This window comes from Mytilus californianus, unplaced genomic scaffold (assembly GCF_021869535.1).
Source record: "Mytilus californianus isolate M0D057914Y unplaced genomic scaffold, xbMytCali1.0.p SCAF_9, whole genome shotgun sequence".
Taxonomy (NCBI): domain Eukaryota; kingdom Metazoa; phylum Mollusca; class Bivalvia; order Mytilida; family Mytilidae; genus Mytilus; species Mytilus californianus.
This window is the reverse complement of record NW_026262745.1, coordinates 82,567,905-82,581,317: the sequence shown is the minus strand read 5'-3', so window position 1 is coordinate 82,581,317 and position 13,413 is coordinate 82,567,905. Positions and strand designations below refer to the sequence as shown.

The 13,413-nt window shown below is 32.8% G+C and overlaps 1 protein-coding gene across 2 annotated transcripts in view; it reads left to right on the top strand.

The window, feature by feature from the left end:
* LOC127716486 (minichromosome maintenance domain-containing protein 2-like) overlaps window positions 1-13,413 on the top strand; it is a 113,728-nt gene that overhangs the window by 49,756 nt on the left and 50,559 nt on the right. For both annotated transcript variants that reach the window (XM_052222711.1, XM_052222712.1), the window contains exon 10: window positions 498-587. In XM_052222711.1, coding sequence (XP_052078671.1) covers window positions 498-587 — 90 coding nt within the window. The remainder of the gene's footprint in view (window positions 1-497; window positions 588-13,413) is intronic.

Genomic DNA, 13,413 nt, shown 5'->3' with positions numbered 1-13,413 from the left:
AAGAAATGTATAATTTACAGAACTTTGTCACTACAAATAGGCAGACATGTCTACATATAAATTTACAGTGATTGTATGCTTCTAATAATAGAATAGCATCCTGCAATTATACTGAAGAGATGAGTAGATGATCATTCCTGTACACTTAAAAGTACTTCGGGTATTGTGTTTAGACGTTCTTGTTTAATTACTACAAGAAGGTAACACATCCCGAAACAATTTAATAGTATAGATATATATATATTAATAAAATGATAAATAGAGTTAGATTTTTATTTTATTATCTACTTACCTGATTTTTGTGTTTTTTATGAATATATCTATTTTAAAAAGCTTTTTGCAACTGTGTACTGAGTTTAAGGTCTCTATTTCCATGACAAAACCTTTCTAATGCATCATAGATTTCTATAAATAAAGGAAAGATCACTTTTGATACTAAAACAGTTTGTACAAGTTTATTTTTAATTTTTTTTATCTGTATGTATTTTGTGTTTCAGCTGGATCATTTCATTTGGCGAAGAATGGTGTTTGCTATATTGGGGATGTAGAAAGATATAAAAAATCTGCAAAGGAACATATTCAGTCAGGTAAAAAGGCTTCCTATCAATATTTTGTTTTTTTGTCTCGCCTGCAACGAAAGTAGCCAAATGCGAGACCTACCGATAACTATTCGGTGGTGAGGTGGCGGCGTTAACTATTTATATAAAGCTTTATATTTCAGAAGGTAGAAGATCTAGATGCTTCATACCTTCGTCCTTGTATGCAGATACCTTATGTTACAAAGTTTTGGTCTGTCATATATCCACTGTCCTTGACCTCATTTTCATGGTTCAGTGACTGCTTGAAAAAAAATTATGTTTTTTTTTGTCATGTGAATTTCTCACTTATTATGAGTAATAAGATAACTGTATTTGGGTTCCTTGCATGTCTGTCTGGCTCGTATCATCTGACCTTGACCTCATTTTTATGGTTCATTGGTCAATGTTAAGTTTTTGTGTTTTGGTCTGTTTTTCAAGTACTATAAGCAATAGGTCAACTATATTTGGTGTATGGAATGATTGTAGGGGGTACATGTCTGTCTGGCTGGTATCATCTGACCTTGACCTCATTTTTATGTTTATTGGTCAATGTTAAGTTTTTGTGTTTTGGTCTGTTTTTCCAATACTACAAGCAATAGGTCGGCTATATTTGGTGTATGGAATAATTTTAAGGTGTACATGTCTGTCGGACAGGATTCATCTTACCTTGATTTCATTGTGATCATACTGATGGATCTTTATAAATGTAAATTTTATGTGATACTCGTAGTAAAACCTTTATCTTTGATACTTTCAACATAATATCAATGGTCAGTGAAGCAGGTGAGACGTTCATTCCTTGTTTCTTATTTTGAGCTATGTTTGGTTTTGCATCTTATTGTTTACCTTATGCATCAATGATTTGTAGTGTATGGCTAATAACCTATTGTTTGAGAAAACGAATATAAACCAACATGAATCTAAATAAATTAGAAGTCAAACAAAAAAAAAACAAATTTAACAATTTAATCATTTATATCAGATCAGTCATAGTAATCAATGTATTGAAACATTTCAGTTATGAGCGCACTTCATAATTCTTATTATCATTGTATGATTAAAGGAAATAAGAAATCAAGGGATGTTTTTAACTACTTAAAAATGATTCCAACTCTGCTCCTGTGCTGTTATGAATCACAGTTTATGGCCAAACTATGGTATTATGGTAAAACATTGATAAATTCAACAACACTTACTGTTATCTTGATGATATTTTTCGTTAAATAATCAAGAATTTTCTAAATATACTGCTGAAATTTACCCAAAGGTACTTACTTTAAATGAATCAAATATTAACAGCAATCAATAAGTGTCCTTTCCTAGATTTAGATATTTCAGATTTACAGGAGAAACTTTACACAAAATTTTCATCAAAAGGGACAATTTTTCTTTCCCTATTGTTAAATTTTCTTTTTTGGATGGTGATGTTCATTTAGCACCGTTAGACGGTGCTTATATATCCCAACTTGTTCTCTATGCCCATGTCTGTATTGACGTTTTGAATTTCAATGAGTGTAATCTATGTATTACTGGTAAATTAAGTAAGTAAGTTTTTCATTACCACAAATTACTTTAAACCTTTATTAAAATACAAAGATTTGATTTGCAAGTTTGGCAGTACCTGTAGAAAACTTATTTCAGATGAGATAGCACATCCTCATTTCTACGGTTATGATGTTTACCGATCCCTGAAATTTAGATACCATCCTGCTAAACTTATCGATCCATTAAATAACCTTATTCTAAAAGGTTACCAATTCAACACTGTAGTTAGATCTTTGAATATTGTTTTTATTGGTATGAATATAGATTTTGTTATCAGTAAATTAAAACCATACTTAATATTATTGTGGCAATTATGTATATAATTATAGTTTATAGCCATTTTTACCCCCTGGTGCCCCTCTTAAGGAATTTCATCCGTGTGGTCATTCCAGCCTCACTTTGGTACAATGTACAAGACGTCTCAGATTTCAATAACCTTGAATAATAGGCAGTTATTTCCTAATGTAAAATGACGACAATATACGGATATCTACATGTACGAACAAACTAGTAAATGTCTCATGTCATATACCACAATAATAGAACTGGATACATGTATTAAAAAAGCCAATCTTTTGAACTTTACCAACCTATTACTATTTCTTGCATGACTTAAAGACCAACAACATTGTGACCTGAGCAAACTATACCAACTTATAAGTCCTATACTGTAGTATTAAATAAACTATTGCCAAGTTTGAACTGATGCTGCTTCTAAGAACATGTATACGAGATTCTATTCGTTTTTGCTGTCTCACGGATTTATACCAGCACCTCTATCATACTTTGAATCTATATATGTTAACAACAATAGGATAAAAGAAACATTTTATTACGAACTAAGCATTCTAATCTAACAACATATATACATATTTACATAAACAAATTACAACTTGGGAAAACTGGGGACTAACAGCTGTTTGACACTTTAGAAATTAAAATTGAGTTATCCCCCTTTTCATATAAATATAAAAATTAAAACTTGGGGGATAAGATACAAAGGCTGATGTGTAGAATTTGTATCGAATTGGCCAAATACAGGTGTGAAGCAGCTGTAACCCCCAAGTGGAATGGGGAACCTTTGTTGCCAGTACAATTTAACCTAACTTCTGTCTGTCTCTGCTAATTGTTTTTGAGCATTTTTAAGAACATTAGGAGAAGTATGAATGTATCTTGTGTAACAATTAGATGACCATCTACCAAGTGTTTGAATTAAATGATCTTCAAGACGGGCTTCTTGAGCAGATGTAGCTGCACCAATTCGAAAGGAGTGTCCTTTGTAGGAGTCACTAGATAAGCCTAATTTGTCGAGTAAAATTTTGACATGTGAAATGGAAAATTTTCTGTTTAAAGGTTTCCTATCTTCAGAGATGAAAAAAGCCTCAGTATTAGAAGAGTACACAGACTGCCTCAACTGATTGTATTTCAATATAAATAAAAACAGGACAAATAGAATAACCTGTTTTGTAAAGTGGAATAGTAATACCTTGTCTAAAAGGATCAGTTTTAGACTTTTTAAGAGTTACAAAAATACAGTCAGCAGTGATTTGCATATCACTGCAGCATAAGTTACATTCAGGATCAAACTGATTCATTACAGTGAATTCACCACATCTTAAAAAACCAAAAAAGGCTGTTGTACAGGCAGCCTCTAACATAATACTATTGAAATTACCAAAAATACACGTATGTAGTAATTTACACATTTTTGACAAAATTGACATAGTTATAGGTAAACGTTTGCGTTTGACAGTAGACCCCTGTTTTTTCTTTAAACCAATTAAAATTGTTTTAAGACACTCAAGAGGCTTTCCAAAACTAATTAATGGATTAAAAACCTCCATACTTTAAAAATGAAACCTTATGCCACATAAATATAATTTAATTGTTGAATGACATAATTGTTTGTGTTCGGCACAATATGCTACGAAGCGCATAAGCAAGTTTTCTGACACAGGTGGGAGACGGTCTTTATCCCAAGTTGATCCATCTAATAAAAGAAATCTTGTATATAATTCGATTCCTGTATTATACACACTACTGGTGTTACTAGAAAGTGAATAATTCCACAAACTGTCTATTGTGCAGTCCAAAGGATCTCTGACAGTGACGGACAAGGTGTTGGTTCTCTCTCGGCTTCTGGTGCTAATTTTCAGAATTTGTGTATCTGAAAACGAGATAAAGCATCTGCTATAGTGTTACTCTCACCAGGTAAATGTTCACTAAAAACCGCAAAATTGTTATATACAGCACACATTGTTAAGCCTCTCATAAGTTTCATTATGCATGGTTCTTTTGAGCGACCTTTTTTAATGATATGAACTGTAGCAGCATTGTCACAATAAAAAAGGATCTTTTTTCCACACCACTGTTTACCCCATAAAAAGGCTCCAACCACTATAGGGTATAGTTCTAAAAAAGCCATCGATTCTGAATAGTCTTTAATACTTGGCAATTCTTTTGGCCATTTATCATAAAACCATTTGTTTTTGAAAAAAACACCAAAACCAATAGTAGATGAAGCATTAGTATATAACGAAATACTAGATGCTGTAGTCAGTTGATTGTCATTAAATAAATTGATACCATTCCAATTTGTTAAGAATTCTAACCACATCTGTAGATCTGCTTTGTATTCCTTGTTAAGATGTACATAATGATAACTTTCTTTAACTGTTGACATGAGTTTATATAAGTAAGTCACAAATGCACGGCCTGGTATAATAACACGACTGGCAAAATTTAGGTGACCCAATAATTGTTCTAAGTCTTTCCTAGTACAGGTTCGTTTATGTATCATTGTTTTGATAAATTCAGTAATACGAACAATTTTGTCTTGTGGCAGACGAGCTTGCATGTTAACAGTGTCTAAAATAATACCCAAATATTCAAGTACAAAAACTGGGCCTACTGTCTTCTTAGCAGATAATGGTATATTTAATTTGTTAAAAATTAATGATAATATAGACATTGTTTTTTCACCACACAAATTTGGTTTATCTATGGTTAAAAAATCATCCAATAAATGAAAAATAACACCTATATTATAATTGTTCTTGGCTATCCAGCATATGCTTGTGGATAACATGTCAAAAAGTCTTGGACTTGAACGACAACCAAAAGGTAATCTTACATAGTTATAATATTTATTGTTCCATTTAAAACAAAAAAGATGCCATTGTTTTGGACTAATAGGCAATTGTTTGAACGCGTCTTGGCAGTCCACTTTGCAGCAGATACTTTTTGGTCCATAGTTTTGAATTACATTTATTGCATCGTCCAACTTAATGTAAGACAGAGAACATAAATCTTTGTCAATTAAATCATTAATACTAAAGTGTTTTTCTTGTTATGCGGCGAGGAAAGATCCAGAATCAGTCTTTTCTTAAATGAATACTTGTGAGTGGCAATGCCAATAGGACTCACTCTATATGCAGTGAAAGGAGGGATATTAAATGGACCATTGATAAACCTTTTTTTAAGTTCATCATTAATAAGTGTTTGAACGGTTTCTGGATCTTTCCTAGCAGAGAGAGCATTTTTACATTCATAAGTAATGATATCTGATTCAGAAACAAGCATATCAAATCCATATTTTATACTGTTACATAAAAAAGAGGAAAAATCCCTATCAGGGTGATTTTGTAACTCTAAAGATAATTGAGTATAATTGACAGGTGATGTGGCAACAGGAAGTCATTGTTTTTTGACTGGCGCTGGTCTTTGACTTGGCTGGCCCTGTTTTGTTGAACCTTGGGTTTTAATGCAACTGAATTTCCCATGACTTTTTGCCTTGCACAATTTACAAACATGAAGATATTTGCAGTACGGTTTTTGACAACCACGTGCCCAATTAAAGTTGTTACATAGCTGTTGACCTTCATGCCATACAATATCTCGGCCTAGAGAATCTGACCCTCTGTTGATACCTATATTTTGGCATTGCACAAGGTCATGTTTTTCTCTGACTGTTAATGACGTCTTTACACTAAACCTATTGAGTTGTTGGATGTGAACTGATTGTTATTTAAGTCTAAGATGCATAATATTTTTATTAGTTGTTATTGGCTTTGAACTAGCTGTCACTAACTGTGAGTACTCTCAGATATGTACTTTGTATCTTTTTTGTTTTGAGGGATTTATAAATTCCCTGCCACATCTCATCTGTGTTTTTGTTGGTTGTTTTTCTGCTTTGTATCCATCTGATAAGTGAAGCCCATTTCAGCTGATTTTATAGTTTGTTCTATTGTTGTACTGTTACACCACTGTCCCAGGTAAAGGGGAGGGTTTGGCACCATCATACATGTTTAAGTCCACACATTCTTTATGTGCCTGTCCAAAGTCAGGAGCCTGTAGTTCAGTGGTTGTCGTTGGCAAATCTCCATGGGGGATTTTAAGCACAAGAGGACCTTATGCATACCTACACATGTCACTAGTGTACTTAATTAGAACATCTGTGTTTTTGAAATTAAAAAGTGAATGAGTAAACATGTGTTTAAATGTATTTTTTACTCCTCTGAATGTCTTTAAAGTATTAAGTTTAAATAATAAGGGTCCGGTCAACACCTCTCATGGGGGATATCCCCATAAAGTTGGAGTGTTGGCAGGTCTGCGTTGGTTCATGTCTGTCATATTTGTTTTTCATAAATTGTTTTGTTATTAATTAGGCCGTTAGTTTTTCTCAACTTAGTGGAAAAGGTTGGTGACAATAATAAAAGATCTATTGATGCATTGAAGTTATAAAAATAAGGAGATTAGGTATGATTGCCAATAAGACAACTATCCACCAAAGTTCAAATAAAGTGGATGTAAGCAATTATAGGCAACCGGACGGCCTTCAACAATGAGAAAAACCCATACTGTATAGTCTGCTATAAAAGGCCCCAACATGAAGTTAGCCATTTATAATGAGCAATACAATCGAAAACATATTATAAGAATGCTAAACCTCCTGAAAAAAGGGTGAGAATTTGAGAAAAGCCTTTGTTGAAACACTAGAGTGACTTAAATGTAGATATTAAGCCCAGTGATGTACTAGCCATCCACAGAATACCTGGAAAAGAAGGTTATCTGAAGCCTGTTATTGTTAAGGTTACGAATACTGACACTAAAATACGGATAATGCGACAAAAAGAATCCTTGAAAAATGAAGTGAAATTTCATGATGTCATAACACAATGCAATCTTGGACTAATAGCAAGACTTAAAACACTGAAAAATTTGAAAATGTATGGTTTTACAACTGTAATGTGTATGCCAAAACTGAAACTAATAGCAGAATAAGATTTGATCTTTTTGACAATGCAGAAGAAAAATGAAAAAGAAATTTAAAGACGAAAATTAATTAGTTATTATTTTACTCAATTACATCTGTTAATTTAATTTTTGGAAAATGTACAGCTTTTTATAAATATAAATAGATAGATATAAATGTAAAAGATAAATGCTGATGAAGTAAATTGTATATTTGTACTTATGAACTTGCTTGTATGTTTTATAAATCATCACTTCAGCTATAATCATGGATAATAATGTAACAATATTATCAATGAATGTGAGAGGTATTTCTTCAAATTCCAAAGAGGGCAGATGTATATGATTGGTCTAGGAGTAAGAATACTTCAATAGTGTGTTTCCAGGAAACTCATAGTAATAAAGACATTGAAAAGTACTGGGAGGATGAATGGGGAAATAAATGCTTTTTCAGTCATAAAGACAGTAAAAGTGCAGGTGTCTCTGGTATGTTTAAAAAAGGTCTGGATTTTGTGGTACATATTTCTATTATTGATGATAATGGTCATTACATTATTTTAGATTTAACAATTTTTCACAAAGATTAAGTTACGCCTGTTTGTATGGTTATAATACAGATGAACCTTCATTCTTTGACACAATAATGCAGAACATTTTAACCTTTAAAACACAAGTGTATTATTATGTGGTGACTGGAATGTTGTATTAGATAAATTTATCAATACATATAATATCAAACAATAGAAACCCTAACTCCCGTAAAAAAATTGATGAAATCATTGAAGGTTTTGAACTACTTGATCCTTGGCGTACATGCTATCCAGAAGATAGGAAATATACATGGCTTCAGTCCTCACCTATAAAGCAAAGTCGTCTTGATTATTTTTTTAATTTCAGAAGATCTTTTATCACTTATGAAAAATACTATAATTATACCAGGTTATAGAACAGGTTATTTAAGATATCTAAAACTTGGCAATAAAGAACTTTACACAGATCGCTAACTCACTTATATGCTATATGGTAATAAAAGATATAGTTGATCATCTATACAGAAAAAAATTTTCCAATATAATTCTTAAAGAATAATAATGATTCAAAACATGGACATGTACCTCAGTCTTTCAAAAATTCATTAAACTAATCTAGAAATAATTAATGCGGCATTGGGAAATGGTCAACTAGTAGGAGACATTAATTAATTAATTAATGTTCCTTACAACCGATCATCAATAAGTGTAACTCTCCCACGAGATGCATTGAGAGATTAAATGATCTAATATAAAACCATTTTTGAAGAGGCATAACTTTTAAGTTCAAGATACAAAAGATTTCATTAATAAAACACGCGAGGTAAAAAGGGAATGCATTCTTATTGCCTATGATGAAACGTAAATGTACACAAATATAATCATTGATAATTTAAAAGAAACAGTTATCAATGCAGATGAAATAATTGACACAAAAGAATATCCTTTAAAGATTCTCAACAAAAAAGATTAAACTGCATTTGTTTAATTAATTCTAAGAAACAATAAATTTGAGTTTAATGGAAAGTTATACAAACAAGTTATAGGAGCGCCCCCTCCAAAGGTGGTATATTTTCACCATCATGCACATATCTGCATCTGTCTGTCCTATTAATAAATATCTTAGATAAGTTCGAATGGAAAGAAAACATCAAATTACACTGTCAATATAGAGATGACAGTTTTATGGTCTTCACAGGCAAAATAGAGCAAGTTGAAGACTTTTAACATAGCGAACAAAATTTCTCCTATACCTAAGTTCACATATGAGGTAGTAGTTGGGAGACTTTTGAAGAGGGACCCATGCTTAAAAAGTTAACTTTAAGCAAAAAATCCCGGAACACTGTTAAATTTCTGAATTATAGGCAACAAACATAAGTTAGCAAAAAACAGTGTAAAGTTTTGAGATTTATTACGTATGTTGATTGAAGGAACCACATTTCATAATAATCGAATAATCCTGCGACTGATATGATTATATAATATTTGATAAACTATGCTTGCCAATGAGAGAACTTTTCAATAAATATGGCGTTGAATGTTGAGTCTTAGCAAAGCGAGCTAAATGACATCAAATTGACCAGTGTTGTACAAGATATAAATCAATGGCAATATTTTTATACAAAAAAAAAACGAAAAACAGACACGATAATAAGCAAAAAAAAAAAACAGGCTCCGGATTTGGACAGGTATATTAAGTATACATGTATAAGCAGCAAATTGAATGTATTAGCTGGATCCAAACCCATTTCTAAGGTGGAACAGGATATTACGGCACAAAATAAAATGGTAAGCAAGAAGATTTTGTCTTATTTGGTAGGAATGAAACCACATTTTATGAAACAAAATATCGTACTTGCACTGAAATATGTATTTTAAAAAGAAAAATATATAGAATTACTGAGGGATTCTATGTGAAATATTACCCCTACTAATAAACACCCTAGAAGTGTCATCCATTGGTAGTAGTTTGACCTTTCACACTGGTAAAAATGAAAGCTAACACCATCCAGAATTGAACTATTGAAATAAAAACATTCCTTATCTCCCTACTTTATATTTAACACCACTCTCAACATGCCATAATTGTCCTGATTTACAATAAAAAGAAAATATTATCCTCCACATACATAGTAATGAAAATACTGAGATATAATTTACAATTCAGTTGACATAAGGAATGTGCCATCTGCATTCTGGCTTAAAAGTGATTCATTATCATTGACAGTAATTCCCCTTATATCAGGATTACCTTTTAATTTCAAAGTAATTCAACACCAATTATAAATAAATAATTGAGGGAAACACTTTCATGTTTTGAATCTTTTTGTAAAATTTCAGGTTTGAAAATAAATGCTTCAAAGACGAAAGCACTATGGGTTGGAAGTAAAAAGTATTCAGATCGTATTCCATGTCCTGACTTAAGACTTCATTGGTCACATTCAAATTTAAAACTTTTGGGGATTGATTTTTCTTTAGATTTAAGTTGTAACACAGAAATTAATTTTGCCAAGAAGATTAAAGAGGTCTCTGCAATTCTGAAGAGCTGGCAACATCGTAAACTCACTTTATACAGTTATTAAATCACTTGCTCTTTCAAAATTGGTTCACTTAATGACTGCATTGTCAACCTATCACACTCCAGGTTAACAGAGCTCGTTTTATTATTTTATGATTTCATATGGAATGGAAAACCAGACAGAATTAAGCATAACACAATTATTGGTGATATTTCACAAGATGGACTTAATATGGTACATCTTCATTCCTTTAATATCTATTTGAAAATCAGTTGGATAAAAAGACTGCTGTCAAACCCTAGTGGTGGCTGGCAGTAGTTGTTAAAAAGTTCAAATCTAATGTCAGAATAGAGCGGACAGTTCATCATGAAGTGTATTTCATTTTCTACGGTTGAATTGTCACATAGTTTACATAATCGTTCATTCAAATGTATCTGCGGTCTAGAATATCGTCCTGTTTCAATAGCCAATGGCAACGCCCCACTTCTAAAAAGTATCATTGTTCGTCTTACGGAACGTGGGATGTTACCCTGTATATATTGTTCTGTTTTAACGTTTTCTTTGTATAAGAGATAAGTTCGTAGTTTGTTTCCGTTTGGTTGATTTCTGTCATTAAAAAGTTCAGATAAATATTCATCATTATCTAGAATTGTCAGTTTGTCTTTAATTAGATGTACTGCTGTTTTTAATGATATTTGAGTGTTATTGACTAAATCTGCACATTCAATTGAGTTTATAAAACCAGTCACTTGCTTGTGCCATCCTTTCCGACGTCTTGATGCCCAGTCAGACACCGTTGAAATAAGTCTGTCATCGTCTGTGTGTTTTAGCCTACATAATAGACGGATGCATGACAGTTTTTGTTTATTGAAACACGTATTCAGTCCCAAATCGCCACGTACTGCAGAGTTTGGTGTTCATTTTCCTACAGCTAGAAATAATTTGCATGCTTTGTTTTGGACGCTGTTAATTACACCATATTGTTTTGTTCCCCATATACCACTTCCATAGAATAGGATAGGCTCAACTGTTGATTCATACAGCTTGAAGAAAACACGACGAGTCATACCTCCACTACTCCACTACTTATAAATTTTCCGTATAGGGCGCCTAGTGCACGACTAGCCGACTTGTCTCCAACAGCTTTTAGCATGTTCAAATGTTCATCCAACCAAAGGCCGAGGTACTTATATGAATCAGCATATCCGATGTTGGTATTAGAGCATGTAAATAAATATTTACTACGGCTAATTGATGGGTTTCTAAAATGGAAACCTGCGTTTTGCCAGCATTAATATGAAGTTGCCATTCATTACACCAAGATGTTACCACGTCCAACATTCGTTGTAGTTTCGATTCGTCAGGTGCAATAAGCGCAATGTCATCTGCATATAGCAAAATACTCATGATAATGTCATCTATTTTTATACCACACTGTAGATTGTTAATTTTTTTGGGTTAAGTCATTTATATAGACCGCAAAAAGTCTCGGAGAAATCAAACAGCCTTGTTTAAGTCCGGCGTCACACTAAACCATGGAGTGAACTGATCATTTACTCTAACTGTACAGGATACGTTGTCATATAGCGACTGTAAAGCTGACATAAATTTTCCTTGTATACCTGCATTAGAAAGTTTATACCAAAGTAGGTTTCTTTGAACCGTATCGAATGCCTTACGCATGTCCACAAAGCAAACGAAAGTTGAAAGTCTCGCTAATTTACGGTCATTGATAATGGTGTGTAATCTGTAGATATGTTCCTCACAGCTACGTTTTTCCCGGAACCCGTTCTGTTCGTCGCAGAGAATATCATTAACATCTAGCCATGATGAGAGTCTTGCATTTAAAACATAACAGTAAATTTTACTCGGAACAGAAATAAGTGTTATTCCTCGGTAATTCAGAGGTTGTTTCTTGTATCTGATCCACTTTTGAAAATCGGATTAATTATTCCTTTTGTCCATTGATCCGGCACTTTCCCAAGTTCGAAGCACCCATTGCATATTAAGTGCAAAAGATCTATTGCTGTTGGGTTTTTCAGAACTTCAGCAGGAATTTCATCAAAACCAGTAGCCTTACAAAGCTTTGCTCGCTCTACTGCAACAAGAATTTCTTCGTGTGAAATTGGTTCGTTCAGCTCTGTGACATCTGGTTGATTTTCTCTGGTTTCGTTGTCATAAGCTGGAGGTCTGACATTTGGATTAACACTAAATAATTGTTCAAAGTCAGATTTCCATTTTCCTAGAACGTTTTTATCTGTTTTTACTATTCCATCATCGTCTATAATTGACCATGGTATACTTTGGTTACGTTCATTAGACATGCCTGGTTTGCCAATAGATTTCCAGAAATCTCTTTGATTTGTCGCCATTAGTTTTTCTTCGAGTCTGTTCTGCTTTTCAAGTAGATGTTTCCGCTTATATTTACGATTAAGTCTGTCAAATGTTTTCCTTTCGGAGTAATAGTTGGCTTTTAGACTTTTCTTCTGACGACTGGGACCTGTACATTTAAGCCACAGTTTCTCATGTGAACACACTTTTTTCCACTGGTTTTGCAAATAGTCGTTCCAATATGGCTTATATCTCGATTTACCATATCCGTTGGAATCAGGTTTCGGTTTCATTTTAGGAAGTTTATTATCCATTTCATCCTTCAACAATACACAAAATTCGTCAAATGCTGACTGAACGTTGTTTTCGACGTTGATTGTATTTTCAATACGGTTTATCGTTTCGTTAATTCGGTCTCTGATAGCATTATCCAAGAGAAAATTATCAGGAATATTATTCACCCAGTATTTTCTAGAATTTGACGTTGTTTCGTCGATAGTATGCGTATTTCTCTCAATACAAACTTTAGGGACTCTTATTTCACAAAGTAATATAGAATGATCCGGAATTTTTTCCAGGTTGTAGTTCACTTGATTAATTATGTCTATCATTTTCAACACTTTAAAATCTAAAAACTCATTGAATTGCTCATGCGGT